The 21,516-nt window shown below is 48.2% G+C and overlaps 1 protein-coding gene across 1 annotated transcript in view; it reads left to right on the top strand.

Moving 5' to 3' along the window:
• Positions 1–21,516, top strand: part of ATG2A (autophagy related 2A) — a 173,575-nt gene that overhangs the window by 52,431 nt on the left and 99,628 nt on the right. The window contains exons 10-13 of the mRNA XM_069738813.1: positions 998–1,082; positions 12,357–12,606; positions 17,943–18,102; positions 19,312–19,395. Coding sequence (XP_069594914.1) covers positions 998–1,082; positions 12,357–12,606; positions 17,943–18,102; positions 19,312–19,395 — 579 coding nt within the window. The remainder of the gene's footprint in view (positions 1–997; positions 1,083–12,356; positions 12,607–17,942; positions 18,103–19,311; positions 19,396–21,516) is intronic.

Below are 21,516 nucleotides of genomic sequence, written 5' to 3'. Positions count from 1 at the left end.
CCTTCCTTCCTAAGGTGGTTTCCACCATCCACCTCAGCGGGGACATTGTTCTGCCTTCCTTTTGTCCAGCTCCGATTCATCCTCTGGAGCGATCGTTGAACAAGCTGGACCTCATCAGGGCAGTGAGGATATACCTGGCTAGAACGGCTGCTTTCCGGAAGATGGATTCTCTTTTCGTCATTCCCGATGGCACGCTTAGAGGCCTGCCGGCTTCCATGGCGACTATTGCTCGCTGGATCAGAACGGCAATTTTGGAGGCTTACCGGCTCAAGAACAGAGTGCCCCCTTCTGGGATAAAGGCTCACTCTACCCGGGCAGTCGGCACCTCCTGGGCGGTGCACCTAAGGGCTTCCGCCCTACAGCTTTGCAAAGCGGCAACCTGGTCTTCCATCCACACGTTCGCCAAATTTTACAAGGTCCATACCTATGCTTTGGCGTACGCCAGCCTAGGCAGACGGATCTTGCAGGCGGCAGTGGTGAGTCCTCTGACCTGATTGAAGTCTGTTTTCTCCCACCCCAGGGACTGCTTTGGGACGTCCCATGGTTCCTGTGTTCCCCAATGAGAGGCGATAGAGAAAACAGGATTTTTGGTTGCTTACCGTAAAATCTGTTTCTCGGAGCCTTCATTGGGGGACACAGCACCCTCCCATATTATTCAGTTCCTGTTGTTCTGTGTTCTATGACTGTTCTCATGGTTACAGTTCTCATGTTTGTAGTTATGTTTCAACCTTATTGTTTTTCTCCTACTGCTTTCTCACTAACTGAAGTGCATAATGCCAGTCGGTGGGTTGTACACTGCAGAGGAGGAGCTAACTACTTTTTTGCATAGTGTCAGCCTCCTAGTGGCAGCGGCATACACCCCATGGTTCCTGTGTCCCCCAATGAAGGCTCCGAGAAACAGATTTTACGGTAAGCATCCAAAAATCCTGTTTTCATGGGGATAATTGGGCAGTTCATTTACAATGGGTATTTAATTATATTGATTTATATCATTCAGTTAATGCTCAGCGGCCCTAGACGGTATGGGAACTCACCATTTACTGCCACTATCCCTCCATTGCAAAACCTCCACAAGATACAAGGTGAGAGCTGCGCTGTTTTTAGCATCATTATTGTTGTTATTCATATGCATTATGGTATTTACCAGCAGCTGTGAACTCTGAGCCTCCTATCCAGAATATATCTATGACTGTACATGTACTGTTCTCTTATTAGACATCAGATATGTAATAAGATGACCTTGTGTGTTCTTTAGACCATCTAGCGGTTTTTTAAAGTGTTAATCTGCAGGAGGAGAACTTACAGTGAAGGAAATAATTATTTGATCCCTTGCTGATTTTGTAAGTTTGCCCACTGACAAAGACATGCACAGTCTATGATTTTAAGGGCAGGTTACTTTTAACATTCAGAGAGCTAATATCAAAAATAAAATCCATCAAATCAGATTGTATAAATTATATAAATTTATTTGCATTTTGCAGTGAGAAATAAGTATTTGTTCCCAAATGGTTAATCTGCAGAAAGGAGGACACAGCCGCTTGTAAAGGTTTAACGGAGTCTCTTTTTACATACTGTATTGGGACAGCAGCAGCCAAACCACAGAAAGAAGGCTGTAGGCTTTACCTGTATCTCTCGGCGGCTATCCTCCTCTTTCTGCTTCTATCCTCCTTTTTCTGCTTCTATCCTCCTCTTTCTGCTTCTATCCTCCTCTTTCTGCTTCTGTCCTCGTCTTTCTGCTTCTGTCCTCGTCTTTCTGCTTCTGTCCTCGTCTTTCTGCTTCTATCCTCCTCTTTCTGCTTCTATCATCCTCTTTCTGCTTCTATCCTCTTCTTTCTGCTTCTATCTTCCTCTTTCTGCTTCTATCCTCCTCTTTCTGCTTCTATCCTCCTCTTTCTGCTTCTATCCTCCTCTTTCTGCTTCTATCCTCCTCTTTCTGCTTATATCCTCCTCTTTCTGCTTCTATCCTCTTCTTTCTGCTTCTATCCTCTTCTTTCTGCTTCTATCCTCTTCTTTCTGCTTCTATCCTCCTCTTTCTGCTTCTATCCTCTTTCTGCTTCTATCCTCCTCTTTCTGCTTCTATCCTCCTCTTTCTGCTTCTATCCTCCTCTTTCTGCTTCTATCCTCCTCTTTCTGCTTCTATCCTCCTCTTTCTGCTTCTATCCTCCTCTTTCTGCTTCTATCCTCCTCTTTCTGCTTCTATCCTTCTTTTTCTGCTTCTATCCTCCTCTTTCTGCTTCTATCCTCCTCTTTCTGCTTCTATCCTCCTCTTTCTGCTTCTATCCTCCTCTTTCTGCTTCTATCCTCCTCTTTCTGCTTCTATCCTCCTCTTTCTGCTTCTATCCTCCTCTTTGTGCTTCTCCACAATATGCAGCATGAAGTGGAGAATCCTGGTTTTACATGATGCAGTCCTCGCAGTCTCCATCCACACACTGGTATACCCTAGCTGACAAGCAGGAACTCTCACAGCTGTCGAATAGTGAGACAGCAGAGAGTCCTGCCATGAGCCTGAGACGACTTCTATCTCCTTCTTATAAATGCCAGAGGTTTTGTCACTAAATCATTGAGGAAATGTCTTAATTGTCCTAATTATTTATCTCTGAGAGGTTTATATTCTTGGTTTGTTTAAAGGTACCTTCACACATAACGATATTGTTAACGATATCGTTGCTATTTGTGACGTAGCAACGATATCGTTAATGAAATCGTTATGTGTGACAGCGACCAACGATCAGGCCCCTGCTGGGAGATCGTTGGTCGCTGAATAAAGTCCAGAACTTTATTTCGTCGCTGGACTCCCTGGAGACATCGCTGGATCGGCGTGTGTGACACCGATCCAGCGATGTCTTCACTGGTAACCAGGGTAAACATCGGGTAACTAAGCGCAGGGCCGCGCTTAGTAACCCGATGTTTACCCTGGTTACCATGCTAAAAGTAAAAGAAAACAAACAGTACATACTTACCTACAGCCGTCTGTCCTCCAGCGCTGCGCTCTGCACTCCTCCTGTACTGTCTGGGAGCCGGAAAGCAGAGCGGTGACGTCACCGCTCTGCTTTCCGGCTCCCAGACAGTACAGGAGGAGAGCAGAGAAGCAGAGCGCAGCGCTGGAGGACAGACGGCTGTAGGTAAGTATGTAGTGTTTGTTTTTTTTTACTTTTAGCATGGTAACCAGGGTAAACATCAGGTTACTAAGCGCGGCCCTGCGCTTAGTTACCCGATGTTTACCCTGGTTACCGGCATCGTTGGTCGCTGGAGAGCGGTCTGTGTGACAGCTCTCCAGCGACCAAACAGCGACGCTGCAGCGATTCGGATCGTTGTCGGTATCGCTGCAGCGTCGCTAAATGTGAAGGGGCCTTTACTTTATAGGGTTTCCCAAAAAGTGATAGCTCCTTTTTTACAGGGAACCTGTCAGGTTGAAAATGGTATTTGACGTGCAGACAGAAAGACAGGTGACAGGAAGAGCAGATCGGATTGATATACATTTCTGTATAAAAGTTTCCGTAAAAGTTGCATCTTATTCATTGAAATCCTGGGTGTTTACAAACATAGGAGTCCAGTGGGCGGTCCTGTTGAGTGATTGACAGTCTTCCCTGTAGGACTGTGCATGCAGAGATGGCTTTCAATCACTGAGTAAGACCGCCCACTGGACTCGTATGTGTTTAAAAAAAAACAAAAACAAAACAACAACTGGGATTTGAATGACTAAAATACAAGTTATTCTGAGTTTTTTTCCCCCCCAGAAAAACTATATTTCTTTATCGCCTCTCATTGGGGGACACAGGAACCATGGGGTGTATGCTGCTGCCACTAGGAGGCTGACACTATGCAAATAAAAAAGTTAGCTCCTACTCTGCAGTGTACACCCCACCGACTGGCATTAAACTCTTCAGTTTAGCTTAGTGTCAGTAGGAGGTGGACACGGGTTTTTCATTAGACCCTTATCTACCTCAATGTGCGTCGTTTCTTTTTCAGGTTTTCGGAAGGGATACAGGGTGAGCAGTCACACCTGTAGTCCCACAAAGCGGACTATGAGTACGGCGTGTACTGCCACCCCGTATCCTCATACATCCCTCTCCAGGACCAAGATCCTAGCACACAAGCGTGCTCAGAAGTCCGGTCCTGGCTCCGTCCCCCACCCACTCGCCTTCCAGAGCCTGTCGGTCGGAGGAGACGAGAGACGAGGACGTCCATCAGCTCCAAGGACGTCTAATATCTTCCACGTTTTTAAGGTTAGTAGACGGCGTGGGATATTAGGTGAGTATTTGGGGGGCCTCGGGATTCCCTTCTTCCTGCATTTCTGCGGCCGCACTGCTATTCCTGCGGCAGCACCCTTCCTGTACCAGCAATTAGGGACAATTTCCGGGGCCCATCCTTTGCGCGGCGGCTCTTAATTCCGGCCGCGCTACCTTTCCACGGTGGCTCTGCACCTCTAATCGGTGCCCCAGACCCTTTCCTCTGCGGCGCGGCCCCCACTACAGACAGCCGCTCTGTTTTTATCTCCACGGCAGTCCCTCCTTTTCAGCGGCCACGGTCGTCTCCTGCGGCGGCCGGCTTTTAATGTAGGCCCCGGCTCTTCCCGGGGCCTACTTCCGGCGCCGACACCGGCGCTCCGCTGTTTCGGCGGCGGCTGCCGCGCCTGTCAGACGGGACGCCTACACCTTTTCCTCGGCGCCGGCACCCATTTCAGCGGTCACCGGCCGCTAATTTAGGCCCCGGCTTCCCCCGGGGCCTACTTCCGGTGACGCGCTCCGTCACTTCCGGTATCATCGGGCGGGCTTTCTCCCGCCCGACAAACTCTGCCCGGCATTCCCCACCCACCGGCGCCATCTCGGCTGGCTCCGCCCCTTCCTCCACGCCGCTGCTGGACGCTCAGGGCACGAGTTCTCTTCATCGTGCCACGCTCCTGCGCCGGGGGAACTTCGCAGAGCGCTCTTGCTGGGAACACAGCACGCCATCTGCGCTGGGGATCCACAGCATCTTCCTCCAGGCCTGCAGCTCCTGGTATCCGGGGTTTTTCGTCTGCCGTGAGTAGCTCTGCACTGCAGACTGACACCCTCCTCTGCCCCACTGTCCCCTAACCTGCTGGCATTTTCTTCAGGGACCTCTTCAAAATGTCTAACTCTAAAGGGGGCCGCTCTCGTCCTCCGACTTCTTCATCTTCTGCCTTAGTCACGTACTTTGCATGTTCGTCCTGTAACAGCAAACTTCCCTCAGGTCAGTCCTCCCCGCTGTGTCAGTCCTGCAGCAACCCGATTGTTCCCACCGCCCAGGATCCCCCGGCTGTTCCGCCCGAGAGTGATCCCCCCATCCCAGGCTGGGCCGCCTCTCTGTCACAATCGGTGGCCGATTTAACACGGGTATCTCAAACCCTAGTGTCCGCGCTGGATCGGTTACCCCTGCAGACTCCTGCAGTGGCCAGCGGGTCGCAGGTCCGTAGAGGGATCCTTGATGCCACAGGTTTGGTTTATTGCCCCAATGAGGTTCTGTACTGTCTCACTCATGGTGGCGATTTGGCTAGGATCCAGCTCTGAAATATCCTCCGAAGGCGCATCAGATAATGCCTCGCCCGACTCAGGGGAGGAGGATCGGTGGGACACCAACCGCGGGGGAGGGCCAAGCGGCGAGATGGAGCGCGAAGAGGACTCAGACCGACGTTCCTGTCTGGACCTTTTGTGGCTTATTAAGGAGGCGGTTTCGTTTAGACGGGCCAAACGACCTTCTAAATTTTTCGCTCCTCATCCTGAATTCGAGGAAATCTTGTCGAGAGAGAGAGAGAGAACCCCACTAGGCGTTTTCAGAGGGGAAAACGCCTGGGTGTGCTATATCCTTTTTCTCCAGAACTTACCACCAATTGGACGGTCTCTCCCTCAGTGGATCCACCTGTGTCCAGGCTGTCCACCAACACGGTGCTTCCACTGTCCGGCGGAGCATCTCTGAAGGATTCAAACGATAGAGTTATAGAATCCTTCGCGAAATCTGCTTTTGAAGCGGCTTCAGCGGCTCTATGTCCAGCTTTTGCGTCCACTTGGGCTTCAAAATCCATTTCAAAATGGGCCAAGGATCTTCGGCGAGGTATCCTGGACGGGGCGCCTCCCGCACAATTAGCGGAACTTGCCAACCAGATTTCCCACGCTGGTGAATACCTGGTTTCCGCCTCCCTGGATGTCGCGTCTTGTGCGGCTCAAGCTTCCAGCAATGCCGTTGCCATCCGCCGGACCGTTTGGCTCAAGGCCTGGCAGGCGGACTTGTCCTCCAAAAAGTCCCTTACTAGTCTGCCCTTCCAGGGCTCTCGCCTCTTTGGTTCCCAGCTGGACCAAATAATTAAGGACGCCACCGGAGGTACAAGTTCTCTTCTCCCCCAGGCTAAGCCTCGTCGCCCTCCTCCTAGACGACAGTTTCGTTCTTTTCAGCCTTTTCGTCGCTTCGCTGCGTCAAACTCCTTTTCCCTGCAGCAACAGAGGCCACAGGCACGTCAAGAGAAGAAGGCGGTGTCCTTTAGGCCCACTCCGTCCTGGCGTCCTCTTTTCTCCCAGGGTAGATCCTCCAGGCCCAGGACTGGAAGATCCACCTCGGCATGACTCTCGACAAGACTCCAGCCCAACTCCCAGATTGGGCGGCCGTCTTCTCCTTTTCAGGGACGTCTGGATTTCTGCAGTAGAGGATGCATGGGTCAGGGAAGTTGTATCCTCGGGATACAAAATAGAGTTCGCTTCCCGACCTCGGGATCATTTCTTCCAATCCCGTCCTCCAAGAGACCCCGCTCTAGTTCCGGGCTTCTTCTCAGCCATCGCTTCTCTGCTCAAATCCGGGGTAATCGTTCCCGTCCCAGAAAAAGAACGCTTCACGGGTTTCTACTCGAATCTTTTTGTGGTACCGAAAAAAGACGGCAAAGTTCGCCCCATTCTGGACCTCAAATTGCTGAACAGGAGGGTTCGCCTGAGACTCTTCAGGATGGAATCCCTTCGTTCAGTAATTGCTTCCATGGAGGCTCAGGAGTTTCTATGCTCAATAGATATCCAGGACGCCTACCTCCATGTCCCGATATTTCCCGGAAGATCATGGCGGCGCTGATGGCCATCTTGAGAGTCAGAGGCTTGGTCCTATTTCCATATCTCGACGACATCCTCATCAAGGCTCCGTCCTTCGCTCAGGCCCACGAAAGCCTGTCCATTGTTCTCGACACCTTAGCCCGTTTCGGGTGGCTGGTAAACCGGAAGAAGTCCTGCCTTATTCCTTCTCAGCGCATCATCTTTCTGGGCATGCTTTTCGACACTCGTCAGAGCAAAGTCTTCCTTCCCAAAGACAAGAGATCCACTCTTTGTCGGGACATACGCTTGCTCCAGGGTCCTCGACCTCCCTCCCTCCGTTCGGCCATGAAGGTTCTGGGGAGGATGGTAGCTACATTGGAAGCGATTCCCTTCGCCCAATTCCATTCGCGACCCCTTCAGCAAGCCATTCTGTCTCAGTGGGACAGGTCGGTCTTCTCCCTGGATCGACCGTTCAAACTCTCCTTTCGGGTCAGGCGGTCTCTCAACTGGTGGCTGACGTCACCTCTCATCTCCCAGGGCAGGTCCTTCCTTCCGGTTCACTGGCAGGTGGTGACAACGGACGCCAGCCTGATCGGCTGGGGTGCGGTTTTTCGCCACCTGACGGTTCAGGGCCGTTGGTCGCCGCAGGAGTCATCTCTGCCGATCAACGTCCTCGAAATTCGGGCCATCTTTCTGTCCCTCCGCCACTGGGAAAGGATCCTCAGGGGCCTTCCAGTCCGGATCCAGACGGACAACGCCACGGCTGTGGCATATGTCAATCATCAGGGGGGGACTCGGAGCTCTATGGCCCTTGCCGAGGTATCCAAGATCCTCCTTTGGGCAGAGGCAACTGTTCCGGTGATATCCGCGGTGCATATCCCCGGCGTGGAAAACTGGGCCGCCGACTTCCTCAGCCGCGAGGGCCTCGCGGCAGGGGAATGGTCCTTGCATCCGGAGGTCTTCCATCAGATTTGTCTTCGATGGGGAGCTCCGGATGTGGATCTCACGGCGTCCCGAGTCAACAGGAAGGCTCCGCAGTTCGTCTCCAGGTCCCGCGATCCTCTCGCAGTGGGCGTCGATGCTCTGGCCATTCCTTGGTCACAGTTCGAGCTGCCCTACCTGTTCCCACCCCTTCCATTACTTCCCAAACTGTTGAAGAAGATCAAAGCGGAAGGGGTGCCGGTCATCCTGATCGCCCCGGATTGGCCCAGGAGAGCTTGGTTCGCGGAGCTCGTCAACCTTCTCGCGGACGCTCCCTGGCGCCTTCCAGACAGGCCCGATCTGCTGTCCCAGGGTCCGATCTGCCACCTGAATTCTCGGTCGCTCAGTTTAACGGCGTGGCTGTTGAGACCGCGGTTCTAAGAGCGTCCGGCCTTTCGGACCGGGTGATTCACACCATGATTCAGGCTCGGAAGCCTTCGTCTTCCAGGATCTACTACCGCACCTGGAAGGCTTACTTCCGTTGGTGCGAGTCCAACCGCGTTCCGCCTATGGTTTTTTCCCTGCCTTCTCTTTTGGCCTTCCTTCAGGCAGGACTGGATTCGGGCCAGGCTCTTAGCTCCCTGAAGGGTCAGGTCTCTGCGCTTTCCATCCTCTTTCAGAAGACCTTGGCCTCTCGGCCACAGGTTAAGACCTTCTTTCAGGGGGTAGCCCACGCCGTCCCACCGTACAGGGCCCCTGTGGAGGCATGGGACCTAAACCTGGTACTGGACGTTTTGAAGGTTTCTCCCTTTGAACCTCTTAGGGAGATTCCTCTATCAGTTTTATCTTGGAAGGTGGCCTTTCTTGTGGCCATCACGTCCATTCGCCGCGTTTCCGAGCTGGCGGCACTGTCTTGCCGCCCTCCATTTTTGGTCATTCACCAGGACAAGGTGGTTTTCCGGCCCCCACCTTCTTTTCTTCCTAAGGTGGTTTCCACCTTCCACCTCAACGAGGACATCGTTCTACCTTCCTTTTGTCCAGCTCCGACTCATCCTCTGGAGCGATCGTTGAACAAGCTGGACCTTGTCAGGGCTGTGAGGATCTATCTGGACAGAACGTCCACTTTCCGGAGGACGGATTCCTTTTTCGTCATTCCTGATGGCACGCGCAGAGGCCAGCCGGCTTCTAAAGCGACTATTGCTCGATGGATCAGAATGGCAATTTTGGAGGCTTACCGGCTCAAGAACAGAGTGCCCCCTCCTGGGATTAAGGCTCACTCTACCCGGGCAGTCGGCGCCTCCTGGGCGGTGCACCACAGGGCTTCCGCCCTGCAGCTGTGCAAAGCGGCAACTTGGTCTTCCATCCACACGTTCGCCAAATTTTACAAGGTCCATACCTACGCATCGGCGGACGCCAGCCTAGGCAGAAGGATCCTGCAGGCGGCAGTGGTGAGTCCTCTGACCTGATGGAAGTCTGTTTTTCCCGCCCTTGGGACTGCTTTGGGACGTCCCATGGTTCCTGTGTCCCCCAATGAGAGGCGATAAAGAAAACAGGATTTTTGGTTGCTTTCCGTAAAATCTGTTTCTTGAAGCCTCCATTGGGGGACACAGCTCCCTCCCAATGTTTTTGTTATATGTTCTCTGACTGTTCTCACGTTTACAGTTCTCAAGTTTGTGGTTATGGTTTTTCAACCTTGTTTTTTTCTCCTACTGCTTTCTCACTAACTGAAGAGTTTAATGCCAGTCGGTGGGGTGTACACTGCAGAGGAGGAGCTAACTTTTTTATTTGCATAGTGTCAGCCTCCTAGTGGCAGCAGCATACACCCATGGTTCCTGTGTCCCCCAATGGAGGCTTCAAGAAACAGATTTTACGGTAAGCAACCAAAAATCCTGTTATTGTTCTGCTCAGGTTTTTTTTCTCTATACCATACTGTCCACAGAGCGGACTGAATGTGCAATATGATACGTTCACTTTAACTTAAGTCTTTCTGTCCAGAATTAAAGGTTTTGATTCTGAAAGTGACCCCGTCAGCTGTGTAATGCTGCTCAACAAAAGGGCAACATGTAATTTGGGCTGGCTCAGAGAAAACATAACTTAAAGGGAACCTGTCACCCCGTTTTTTCAAGAAGAGCTAAAAATAGCGTTAAATAGGGGCAGAGCTGGGCTTTACATTAGTGTATTTTGGAGCCTTTATTCCCCACCTATGCTGCCGCAATACCTTTGTAAAGTCGCCGTTTTGGGCTGTCACTCATGCTGGTCAGGTCATATGGGCGTGGTGACAGCGCTGTTTCTCCCCCAGATCTCCGTTGGTGGCGTAGTGGTGTGCGCATGTCCAAGTGGCGAATCCACTGCGCAGCTTCAAGGAAAATAGCGCGATCTGCGCTATTCAGCCGTTTATCGTGGGCGCGGCCATCTTTGTGAGGCCGCGCGTGCGCAGATGGTTCTTCTCGGCTTCCCGGGGCTTCAGGAAAATGGCCGCGGGATGCCGCGCGTGCGCAGATGGCGATTTCGACGGCCATTTTCCTGAAGCCGAGTTCGCATCTCGGCTGCAGGAAAATGGCCGCCGCTATCTCCATCTGCGCAGGTGCGGCATTCCGCTGCCATTTTCCTGAAGCCCCGGGAAGCCGAGAAGAACCATCTGCGCACGCGCAGCCTCACAAAGATGGCCGCGCCCACGATAAACGGCTGAATAGCGCAGATCGCGCTATTTTCCTTGAAGCTGCGCAGTGGATTCGCCACTTGGACATGCGCACACCACTACGCCACCAACGGAGATCTGGGGGAGAAACAGCGCTGTCACCACGCCCATATGACCTGACCAGCATGAGTGACAGCCCAAAACGGCGACTTTACAAAGGTATTGCGGCAGCATAGGTGGGGAATAAAGGCTCCAAAATACACTAATGTAAAGCCCAGCTCTGCCCCTATTTAACGCTATTTGTAGCTCTTCTTGAAAAAACGGAGTGACAGGTTCCCTTTAAATAACCAGTCAGGCACATTGAGAGGAGGCTGCTCGTCCGCTTTGTCCGACCTCTCCCTGCCTTGTTTGGCTTGATAGATTGAGTCCAGATGGAGACTTTGGAGAAGAGGCTCCTTTTAGCTTCAGTTGCCTAAGAGTACCATGTACGTTAAAGGGGATGTTGTATCTGCCATTTACATGAGCGCATCACTCCGCTACCTCCTGGATTTCTGTTTTTCAAGTTGGGGAGGTTACACTCTTGATTTACTGACTGTTCAAACCATCAGTATGGCTGCTCTGCTGACCTGAGGCTGATGCTGCACGCAGAGGGAAAATCTAAGGAGCGCAGGGCACTGAACCTGGCTGGTCGATCAATCAATCCATGTATCTTTAGAGAAAGGCTTACAAGCTCTATAGCAAATAACTTTTGTAAGCACTGTGCTCCTTGACTAGGAGACCGGCCACCACTGATAGTCTGCAGCAGTGGGCAGTAGCATTGGAAACAAGCAGTAAACTCCACATTTTGAGTAATAGTGCACTGAGCAAGTGCCTACCATAATTTGTCCACTAAGTGTCACTGTTGTGCAGCAATCCATTGTTTCATGTTAGTGAATCATTAAAAGAGAAGGGGGGTGAAGAAAATGGTTAATTTCTAGAGTGTAAGAAGGTGAAACTGGATACCCAATCTGTGGATGTGAATTGATCGTACATGTTAGGGCTGAGGTTTTGGGTTTGGAAAGTTATCAACGTGGGGGGTATGGAACATAATGCTAGGGTTACCCAGAGACATGTGTCCTATGATAGCCATGTTCAAACAAGTTGCACGACCAGAAACATTTGTGCAACTCGTCTGCAACTTTTGTCCAATTACTTTAGAGCTGCAATTTTATTGTAAAAATATACGAACATCAAGTTGCAAACAAATCGAATGCAACTTATGATCAGCGACAGCAAGTCCAACACTTTAGGAAACATTTGTGACTCGGTGTTGCAGTTATGATAGATTACAGGTCGCAATGTGACACCATAATAATTATCTGATGCCGTGTTTCAGTGGGGCGCATGTCACCGTGTAGCCCCAGCCGAAGCCTCTTTAACCTTTGCTGTCTCCCCCATGTGATGGACCCTCTCCACAGAGAATTAAAAAAGTAAAGCGCGTATTATTCTTTATGTATGGTGAGGTATACACAATCATCTTGATGGTTATGCTTCTGCAATGACCTGCATGTGGAGTAAGCAACATATGTTATCATGAGAACTATACTACATTTCTAATTGGAGGTATTTGCTAATATTATTATCATTGCACCTGCTACATATTGGGATTGGATCTTTGAGATGGGAATACCCCTTTAACTTAAAATCCTGCTTAATTAAGATCAGAAATGTTTAGCTTTTGAATTACACACATTATTTTTTTTCTTATGTATTTAATCTACTTTTTTTGGCAGGTAAACAGTCCTCCTCGCCCCTGGAACCTCTGAAACCTGAGATGCTGCTGAAGCTGACCGTGGGTGGTCTTACTGTCACTTTGCCACATATTCCCGCCGATGCTACTAATCCACAGGATACTGCCTGTAGAGAAGCAGCAAATCACTTTTTCCAGGAGCTAGGGTATTTCAAAGATGCCGCCTTCAGTGGACGCGACTTTGGTCACCTACGGGACCATTTTCAAAGGGCTTGTCAGCTGAGCAATGTCAGGTAAGAGAACATTACATTACGTTGCCAATTGCACGGAAGACACAGAATATTGTTTGGAAATCCTAAAATATAGCAGTTGTCACACTGATGGTGCATAAAAGGGTTTTCCGGTCCAAATCGATAAGTCTGTAGTCACTGTGTGACAGTGGACTTGTGAATCTCCCCAGCGCAGTCACTGTGCGCTGCCGGGATTTGCTGGTTTCGCATCTGGGACTGGAGGATATGTATGAGTTATACATACTCCTGGCCAGCGGGCGTGGCCTCACTTCCATACAAGTGTATGGAGCGAGGCCATGCCACTAAACTGGCCCTGGATGGGAGTATATATAACTCATACATACCCTCCAGTCCTGGCTCAGAACCCGGCGCTGGGGAGATTCATGAGTCCACTGTCACACAGAGTGACTGCAGACTTACAGATTTGGACAGGACAACCCCTTTAAATCACGGAGGCCACAAATTACAGAGGTATGCCATAGGGTAATTATTAAGTCAGGATGTAGCAGGTTAGGGCATTTTAGAAATTTGGCTAGGAAGTTGGCTAACCCCTTATAATATAAAGTTTTATTATTATTATTAGCCTTCAGCTCGAGCCATTGCGACTTGATGGATGAACACACTATGTTGGAAGATCAATCTTGTGCATGCCAAGTTATATAACATACATACCGCCGTTATGTTGATCGTATCAAGCCATCTAGTTGCTGGTCTTCCCCTTGCCTTGTTCCGTCTACTCTTCTGACCATGATGTCCTTCTCCAGTGATTGCTGTCTTCATATGATGTGTCTAAAGCAGGCGAGTGGTAGCGTGGTGATCCTTGCTTCCAGTGACGTGTCTGGCTTGATTTATTTTTCTTGCCGTCCATAGTATTGATAATATCCTTCTCCTGCACTACATTTCGAAGGCATTGATTTTTATCCTCTTAATATATTGCAGTCATTATAATTTACTTACAATACTTACAATTGCTAATTTTGCCTTTCTACCCCAATAATTTTTCTCTTTTCTCTGCTCTATGTAGAAACAGGAAGTCTCTTTTCCCTTCATTTTTCGTTCCCTTCTTCAACGCCTTTCCCTGCCAGGGACTTTTGCAGCGACTGATGACTTGTACAGAGAAAATTGACTTCCTGTTTCTTCATAGCGCTTAGAAGGATTCAGCTAGTAAGTTTTTAATCATGAGATGTCATAGACCTAATGGAAAAGAGAAGAATTAGCTTTGGAGTAGGGTAAAATAAGCAATTTTCAGCACACAGTGCTAGTATATTGCAATCATCATATTATGTAAGGGTATGTTTCCACAGTCAAGAAATACTGCGGATTGGGCGCTGCGTACAGCCACAGCGTCCCATCTGCAGCGGCCAGATGTTACAGCATAGTGGAGGGGATTTTATGAAATCCTATCTCCACTATGCGTGCAGGGACCCCTCCGGCAGCCCTGCGTAACTGGACATGCGCGTCTTTCTAGACTGCAGCATATCTATTTATCTTGCGGAGACGCTCAGTCTCCACAAGATAAATATCACCGTCCTATGTATAGGACGCGGTGATTCCGCATCAATGACCACATGCGGAATCACTGCGCGTACAAATGTCGGCAGCGCTTTGGACGGCGCTGCGTCTAAAGCGCTGCCAATCCGGACCATGGAAACACAGCCCTAGAGGATAAAAATCTTGATGGGAGCAGTGCTTCTTTAAGCACATGCTGGTCGCCAAGACTGACTTAAATGGGGTTTTCTGGGCTTCAGAAAAATCCTGCAGCCATTCCATGTGACTACAGATTGCAGAATTCTGACAATGTGCTCACTCTCTGGATTCCGCTCTGCTATCAGTTCATTCGGTCATCACATGACTGCAAGTATGTGAGTATGTGGTGATCACATGTGGACTAGCAGCTTTACCTGCTTTTCTCAATGTTTTACAGAGAAAAGCAACTGGAAAGTTAATCTGCACTATGCAAATCGCATACGTGCAGTCACATGATGACCGTCACATAATGCCTTATCCGAGCATGTTCGCTGATCACTAATTGCCATCTGTCCATTATACATCCCTGCACAACATTAGTGTGCGCTGTCTTACACGTCATATTGTCAAATGTCAATCACTGGGCTGTGGGTTGCAGGACAAGGAAGGTCCTCCAGGGCTAAAGACGCTTCTTGTAACTGCTTTTTAAAGGCCATAAGATGATGGTCCTGAACAGGGGGCCCTATTGTATTTGCTCCCCAATAGTTTATATCAGGGCTGTAGAGTCGGTGTCCATTTTGGTGGAGTCGGTATAAAATGGACAGACGCCTAAAATATGTAATTAGTTGGTACAATAATTAAGTGCAGGATGTGCTGTAAATGTTTTCATAAGAATTTGGGAAAGTCATAAAATGTCCTATAAATGTCTGTTCTGTTCCTGATCTATGGATCTCGGCTTTTAGTTAAGATGAATCTGTGCTGCACTTTGTACACATGCTCAGTAGTGACCAGTGCTGAGAAGTCGTAGGTGAGATGAATCTGTGCTGCACTTTATACACATGCTCAGTGGTGGCCAGTGCTGTGGAATCGTAGGTGAGATGAATCTGGCTCAGTAGTGACCAGTGCTGAGGAGTCGTAGTTGAGATGAATCTGTGCTGCACTTTATACACATTCTCAATAGTGACTAGTGCTGTGGAGTTGTAGTTGAGATGAATCTGTGCTGCACTTTATACACATGCTCAGTAGTGGCCAGTGCTGAGAAGTTGTAGGTGAGATGAATCTGTGCTGCATTTTTTATACACATGTTCAGTAGTGACCAGTGCTGAGAAGTCGTAGGCGAGATGAATCTGTGCTGCACTTTATACATATGCTCAGTAGTGACTAGTGCTGTGGAGTCGTAGTTGAGATGAATCTGTGCTGCACTTTATACACATGCTCCGTATTGGCCAGTGCTGTGGAGTCATAGATGAGATGAATCTGTGCTGCACTTTATACACATGCTCAATAGTGACCAGTGCTGTGGAGTCGTAGATGAGATGAATCTGTACTGCGCTTTATACACATGCTCCGTATTGGCCAGTGCTGTGGAGTCGTAGTTGAGATGAATCTGTGCTGCACTTTATGTACATGCTCAGTAGTGACCAGTGCTGTGGAGTCGTAGATGACATGAATCTGTGCTGCGCTTTATACACATGCTCAGTATTGGCCAGTGCTGTGGGGTCGTAGATGAGATGAATCTGTGCTGCACTTTATACACATGCTCAGTATTGGCCAGTGCTGTGGGGTCGTAGGTGATATGAATCTGGCTCAGTAGTGACCAGTGCTGTGGAGTCGTAGTTGAGATGAATCTGTGCTGCACTTTATACACATTCTCAATAGTGACCAGTGCTGTGGAGTCGTAGTTGAGATTAATCTGTGCTGCGCTTTACACATGCTCAGTAGTGCTGTGGAGTCAGTCGAGAAATTGATGAGTGGGCGGTTTTGCGTACGGACTCCAGAGCCCTAGGGTATATGACAATGGTATTTCTTAATTACACAACTTCTTTAATAACTGTGTAACTTAAAGTAACTGTTCACTTCTGAACAAGCCCTTATTAATATGACAGGGAGGTGGGAGAAAAAAAAAAGATACTGTCCTCACTGATCTGCTGCAACATTCACACTTAGTTTGAGCTGAGAGAGTGAGTTTTCCGGCTCTGAAGTTCGGGTCCCCATACATTTCAGTGGGGTTCGGGTCCATGTTCAAGTTCAGTCGAGTACCAGAATCCGAACTTCTACAGGTCCGCTCTTCCCCAGTGGAAGGCTTACTTGCTGTGCATTGTTTCGAGCTAAGATATCTATACGCAATAAACTTGATTGTGTAAGTTACCGGAACAAATGATTAAGTGAAGTCTAGTGTGCTCAGCTCCATTTACAATGCTTGTGCTGCAGGTATTTTTTCTATAAAAGAGACTCCTAGAGAGATCTTTGAAGGCATTATTCCAGATTATGAATACACATGAATTCCCACTGTAGCTACAGAAGTCCTTGGAGGTCAGACATTAATAATGGAGTGTCATGTATGGTATGCAACACTTGCTGAATGTCAGCCATTACTTATTGTCATAGGTGGATACATTATTGTGTACAAACCAGTTGGATGACTCCAGGAACCCTTGTTGCCTGTTGACTTGTCAAGAAGATATTTCATAGATGTTAAAGGGGATGTCCGACGTGTGAATAATTTTTTTTTTTTTCTAGGTAAGAATGGTTTTAAAACCAAACAAAGGCAGCAGTAGCGGACACAGACAGAAGAGGGTCCCTGTGCAACAAAAATATATGTGCCCGATGCAGTCCTATAGCTCATCATATTGTATAATTTTACCTGCTTTGGAGGTAGAAGTGACCCCCTTACCTCTTGGGCCCCAAGGGTATGTCTGTCCTTAGAGGCACATGCTCTGCTTTCATCACCCCGTGGATCCAGCAAAGGCCCCTAAAGAAGTCTGTGGCAGCTCCTTTTGAAAAGTCACCAGGACTGCTGCAGCCTGTGATCAGAGCAATATCTGATGGGCTCTTCTAGTCCGGTGACCACTGCAGCCAATCGCATGCTGCAGCGGTCCTGGTCAATTCCAAACCAAGACGCAATTCTTCCCAAGCAGCTGCTGCTAGGAGGTGTATATTTCTGTGTTGGACAACCCCTTAACGAGAAAAAAAAAAAAATTCTGATATCGCCTGCTTTATTTCTGGACGTGTGCTTTTGTCTCGGTCTGGTGTTGTTTTTTTTTGTCCTTACCCAAACAGATATCTGAAGTAGAGCTATGACATAAATATACATGGTGTGTTCCAGTAGTCATTATAGATATTGGTAATGAATGAATATGGGTTTACTTTTGGGACCACCACCTCCCAGGATATTGGGGGTGACTCGGTAGCTGTCTGGAATTCCTGTCGTCTTTAGAAGGTTTGGAGACTTGGTCATCTGTTAAGTGCAGGGTGGCTGCTACCTCCTTTACTACACGGACTCCTATGAAAAGGCCACGTGTTTACACCTTCTGTTCGTAGCGATCCTCGGGGGTGGGGTGAGATGGATCCAACCTTAGTCTGACATCACTTGTTGAATTTACTATTATGAGCAACCTCTCTTAAGATCTGTAGTGGCTGACATTTTTTCAATAAAGTACATTTACTGGTGTGTTCTTTTTTGTGAATCAAAAAATCCTATGTCATGTATATAGGTATAAACTAAACGACTTGTCTAGTGTTCTGCCTTTGTTAGATACAAGAGGAAAATGTGGAGTTCTGTAGGACACATTAATGACCCTGGCGTGGAGGAGGGATTATGTGGATGCTCTGATGTTATTACTATATTAATGGTTATTTTCTTTCTCTGGCAGAATCTCGGCCCTCGCAGTTCAGGTAGTCGGTGAGCAGAGATCGGGTAAAGGAACACAGCAAAGCAGTATTGACCTTAGTTGTGGAAAGTTGGAGATTCTGGAATGTCTCTGGCAAGAAGGCCATGTGTCCAGCCAGGATCCGACCCCAGAATACACTGAGGTATGTGGAGTGTATGATACCGACTACCAGTGCTGTGCCGGAGGGTGAGTGTAAGGGAGATCAAGATTATTAAAGGGAACGATGACCGACACCTCTCCTGCCAGAGGTTTAGAAGGAGACGGGAGTGTGGAGTAACTTGGGCAACTGCATGATACTAGAATCCTCTCTTGCAAAGATCCTTCTGTTTTTTTTTTTTTAAGGGCTTTATTTCCCTTTTTTTTTTTAAAGCAATGAAAATATTAACAACTAAAGAATCACGTACGTACACTCAATACATACAACCTTATACACAACACACAATCATACTAGTTCCCACTTTCCCCGAAATGTCATTAACACGTTATGTAGAAGTTTGATAGAACTAGATACTGTATATGGAAGGCTCTACTGGCAATCCTGCTGGTCAGTGTCTGCTATTGCTAACCGCCGACCCCAGTCCTTTTCACACTTATAAGCACATCTCCTATTTGTATACAGGACTTTATATAGTGGAATATATTTATTGAGTAATTGTAGCCAGTGAAACATACAGGGGACTTCTGCGGATTTCCATGCCATTAGAATTAGTTTTCTAGCGCAGAAATCTAAGAAAAGAGTATCAGAGGAGCTATCAATAAGCTCATCCATAATACCCAGCAGGCACAATTTGGGGGACAGCACTAGTGATGAGCGAACGTGCTCGGGTAAGGTTATCGGAGCATGCTCATGTGCTAACGGAGTTTCTTCCATGTGTTGTAATAATATGTGAGTCCATTCGGCTACATGTCTTGCGGGTGTTCTACAGCCATGCGGGGATTGCCTAACAAACAGGAAATCTCTGCGTCTGTTGCCGCTGTCGAACTGTGTAGACTTGGACAAACCACCAAGAGCTAATTGTGTTACAGCAGAATTTGTGCTGGGCCTTTTAGTTCTAGTAAAGCTACAGCTCTATTAACCATAGCTGTCACTCACGGATTAGAGTCCACCCTGCTCTAATGTATGAAGTAAGGAGACTGCATAGCTCTGAGCTGCTCAAGAGACAACTTGAAAATATCCCCTTTAAGGGGTTAGTGCTTATTGTAAACTGTTTTACCCTCTTGTCATTGTTTGCTAGAATTTAAGAACTTTTTCTTATAGATATCCTGCATGCTAATGATTATTGAAGAGTGAATTGTTTTTTTGTACCAATGCCCATCCTGTATTTAATATTTTTCCCTTTTTTATATTTAGCTCATGATTTTTAATAGTCCAGCATCTTCTTCACGTCCCTGTGCTCAAATACATTATAAGCGGATTCACAGGACGCCATCCAGAGTGAGTGTCTCATCATTATTATTATTATTATTATTATACATTTTTATAGCGCCATTTATTCCATGGCGCTTTACATGTGAATACGGGGCAAATATAGACAAATACATTAAACATGAGCAGATAACAAGGCACACGAGTACATAAGGAGGGAGGACCCTGCCCGCGAGGGCTCACAGTCTGCAGGGGGTGGGTGAGGATACACTAGGAGAAGGAAGAGCTGGCTGTACGGCTGTTCAGTAGGTTGAGGATCACTGCAGGCTGTAGGCTTGTCGGAGGAGATGAGTCTTCAGGTTCTTTTTGAAGGTTTCTATGGTAGGCGCAAGTCTGATGTGTTGGGGTAGAGAGTTCCAGAGTATGGGGGAAGCACGGGAGAAGTCTTGGATGCGGTTATGGGAAGAAGAGATGAGGGGAGTAGAGAAGGAGGTCTTGGGAGGATCGGAGGTCGCGTGTAGGTAGGTACCGGGAGACCATGTCACAGATGTATGGAGGAGACAGGTTGTGGATGGCTTTGTATGTCAGTGTGAGGGTTTTGAACTGGAGTCTCTGGGCGATAGGAAGCCAGTGAAGGGCTTGACATAGGGGAGAGGCTGGGGAATAGCGGGGGGACAGGTGGATTAGTCGGGCAGCAGAGTGTAGGATGGATTGGAGTGGTGCCAGAGTGCTAGAGGGGAGTCCAGAGAGTAGGAGGTTGCAGTAGTCGAGGCGGGAGATGATAAGGGCATGCACTAGCGTTTTTGCAGTGTTGCGGTCAAGGAAAGCACGGATCCGGGAAATATTTTTGAGTTTGAGACGACAGGAGGAGGCAAGGGCTTGGATATGTGGCTTGAAAGAGAGGGCAGAGTCGAGGATCACCCCGAGGCACCGGGCGTGTGGGACTGGGGATAGTGAGCAGCCATTGACATTGATGGATAGGTCTGGTGGAGGGGTAGAGTGAGATGGGGGAAAGATGATGAATTCTGTTTTGTCCATGTTCAGTTGTAGAAAGCGAGCAGAAAAGAAGGCTGAAATGGCAGACAGACAGTGCGGGATTTTGGTAAGCAAGGAGGAGAGGTCAGGTCCGGAGAGGTAGATCTGCGTGTCGTCAGCGTAGAGATGGTACTGCATACCGTGGGATTCTATGAGCTGTCCCAGGCCGAAAGTGTAGATGGAGAAGAGTAGGGGTCCTAGAACAGAGCCTTGAGGAACACCGACTGACAAGGGGCGAAGTGAGGAGGTGGTGTGGGGGAGGGAGACACTGAATGTTCGGTCTGTCAGATATGACGAGATCCAGGAAAGGGCCAAGTCTGTGATGCCAAGGGATGAGAGGATTTGTAGCAAAAGGGAGTGGTCTACAGTGTCAAAGGCAGAAGACAAGTCCAGGAGAAGGAGGACAGAGTAGTGTCGCTTGCTCCTGGCAGTTAGTAGGTCATTGGTGACTTTAGTTAGGGCAGTTTCAGTTGAGTGATGGGAACGGAAGCCTGTATCTCTGTGTAGTTTTTAAGGCTGTGGCATTATTAGTTTACTAGATGGCAGCCCGATTCTAAAGAATCGGGAGTCTAGAATCCATATATACTTTATTTATTCAAATGTAAGAATAATACAATTAATAAATAATAGTAAGAAAGAACAAAAAATGGCTGCACTCACCAGCTCTTGACAATTCTTGTTATTTAAGGTACAGTTACACAGGATCCATGAACATGCTTATGAGGGGAGGGATGAAAGACATCAGACGACAACTTTGCGTGTTGTGGGCAGTGTCAGGTAGTAGGAAAATAGCCAGTTAATAATAGGCAATAGTTCTTTGCAGGAATGCAGATATTAATAAATAGGCAGTTTATATTGCAGAGAAATTGCTGGGCAATAATGGACAATGTCCTTATGTGGCAAATAATAGAGCAATATACCCAATGTGGCAAAGAAGAGGTTAATAAACGGCAGTCTCTCAGTATAACAGTCAGTGAATAATAGGCAGTATATGGAGAAAACACCAAACAAAAGTTCAAAATTGGTGTGAAAATGTCACTGAACCACTTCACAACTAAATATATATAGTTTTGGTAAATGGTATTATCATTTTTTTGACGAAATTCGGCAGGAGCTTGAAGAGCAACGTCACTGGGCCCGCCTCCACGCAGTAGA

The sequence above is a fragment of the Ranitomeya imitator genome, chromosome 9 (genome assembly GCF_032444005.1).
Source record: "Ranitomeya imitator isolate aRanImi1 chromosome 9, aRanImi1.pri, whole genome shotgun sequence".
NCBI classification, from domain to species: domain Eukaryota; kingdom Metazoa; phylum Chordata; class Amphibia; order Anura; family Dendrobatidae; genus Ranitomeya; species Ranitomeya imitator.
The sequence above is the reverse complement of the archived record's forward strand: the minus strand, read 5'-3'. Positions and strand labels throughout refer to the sequence as shown.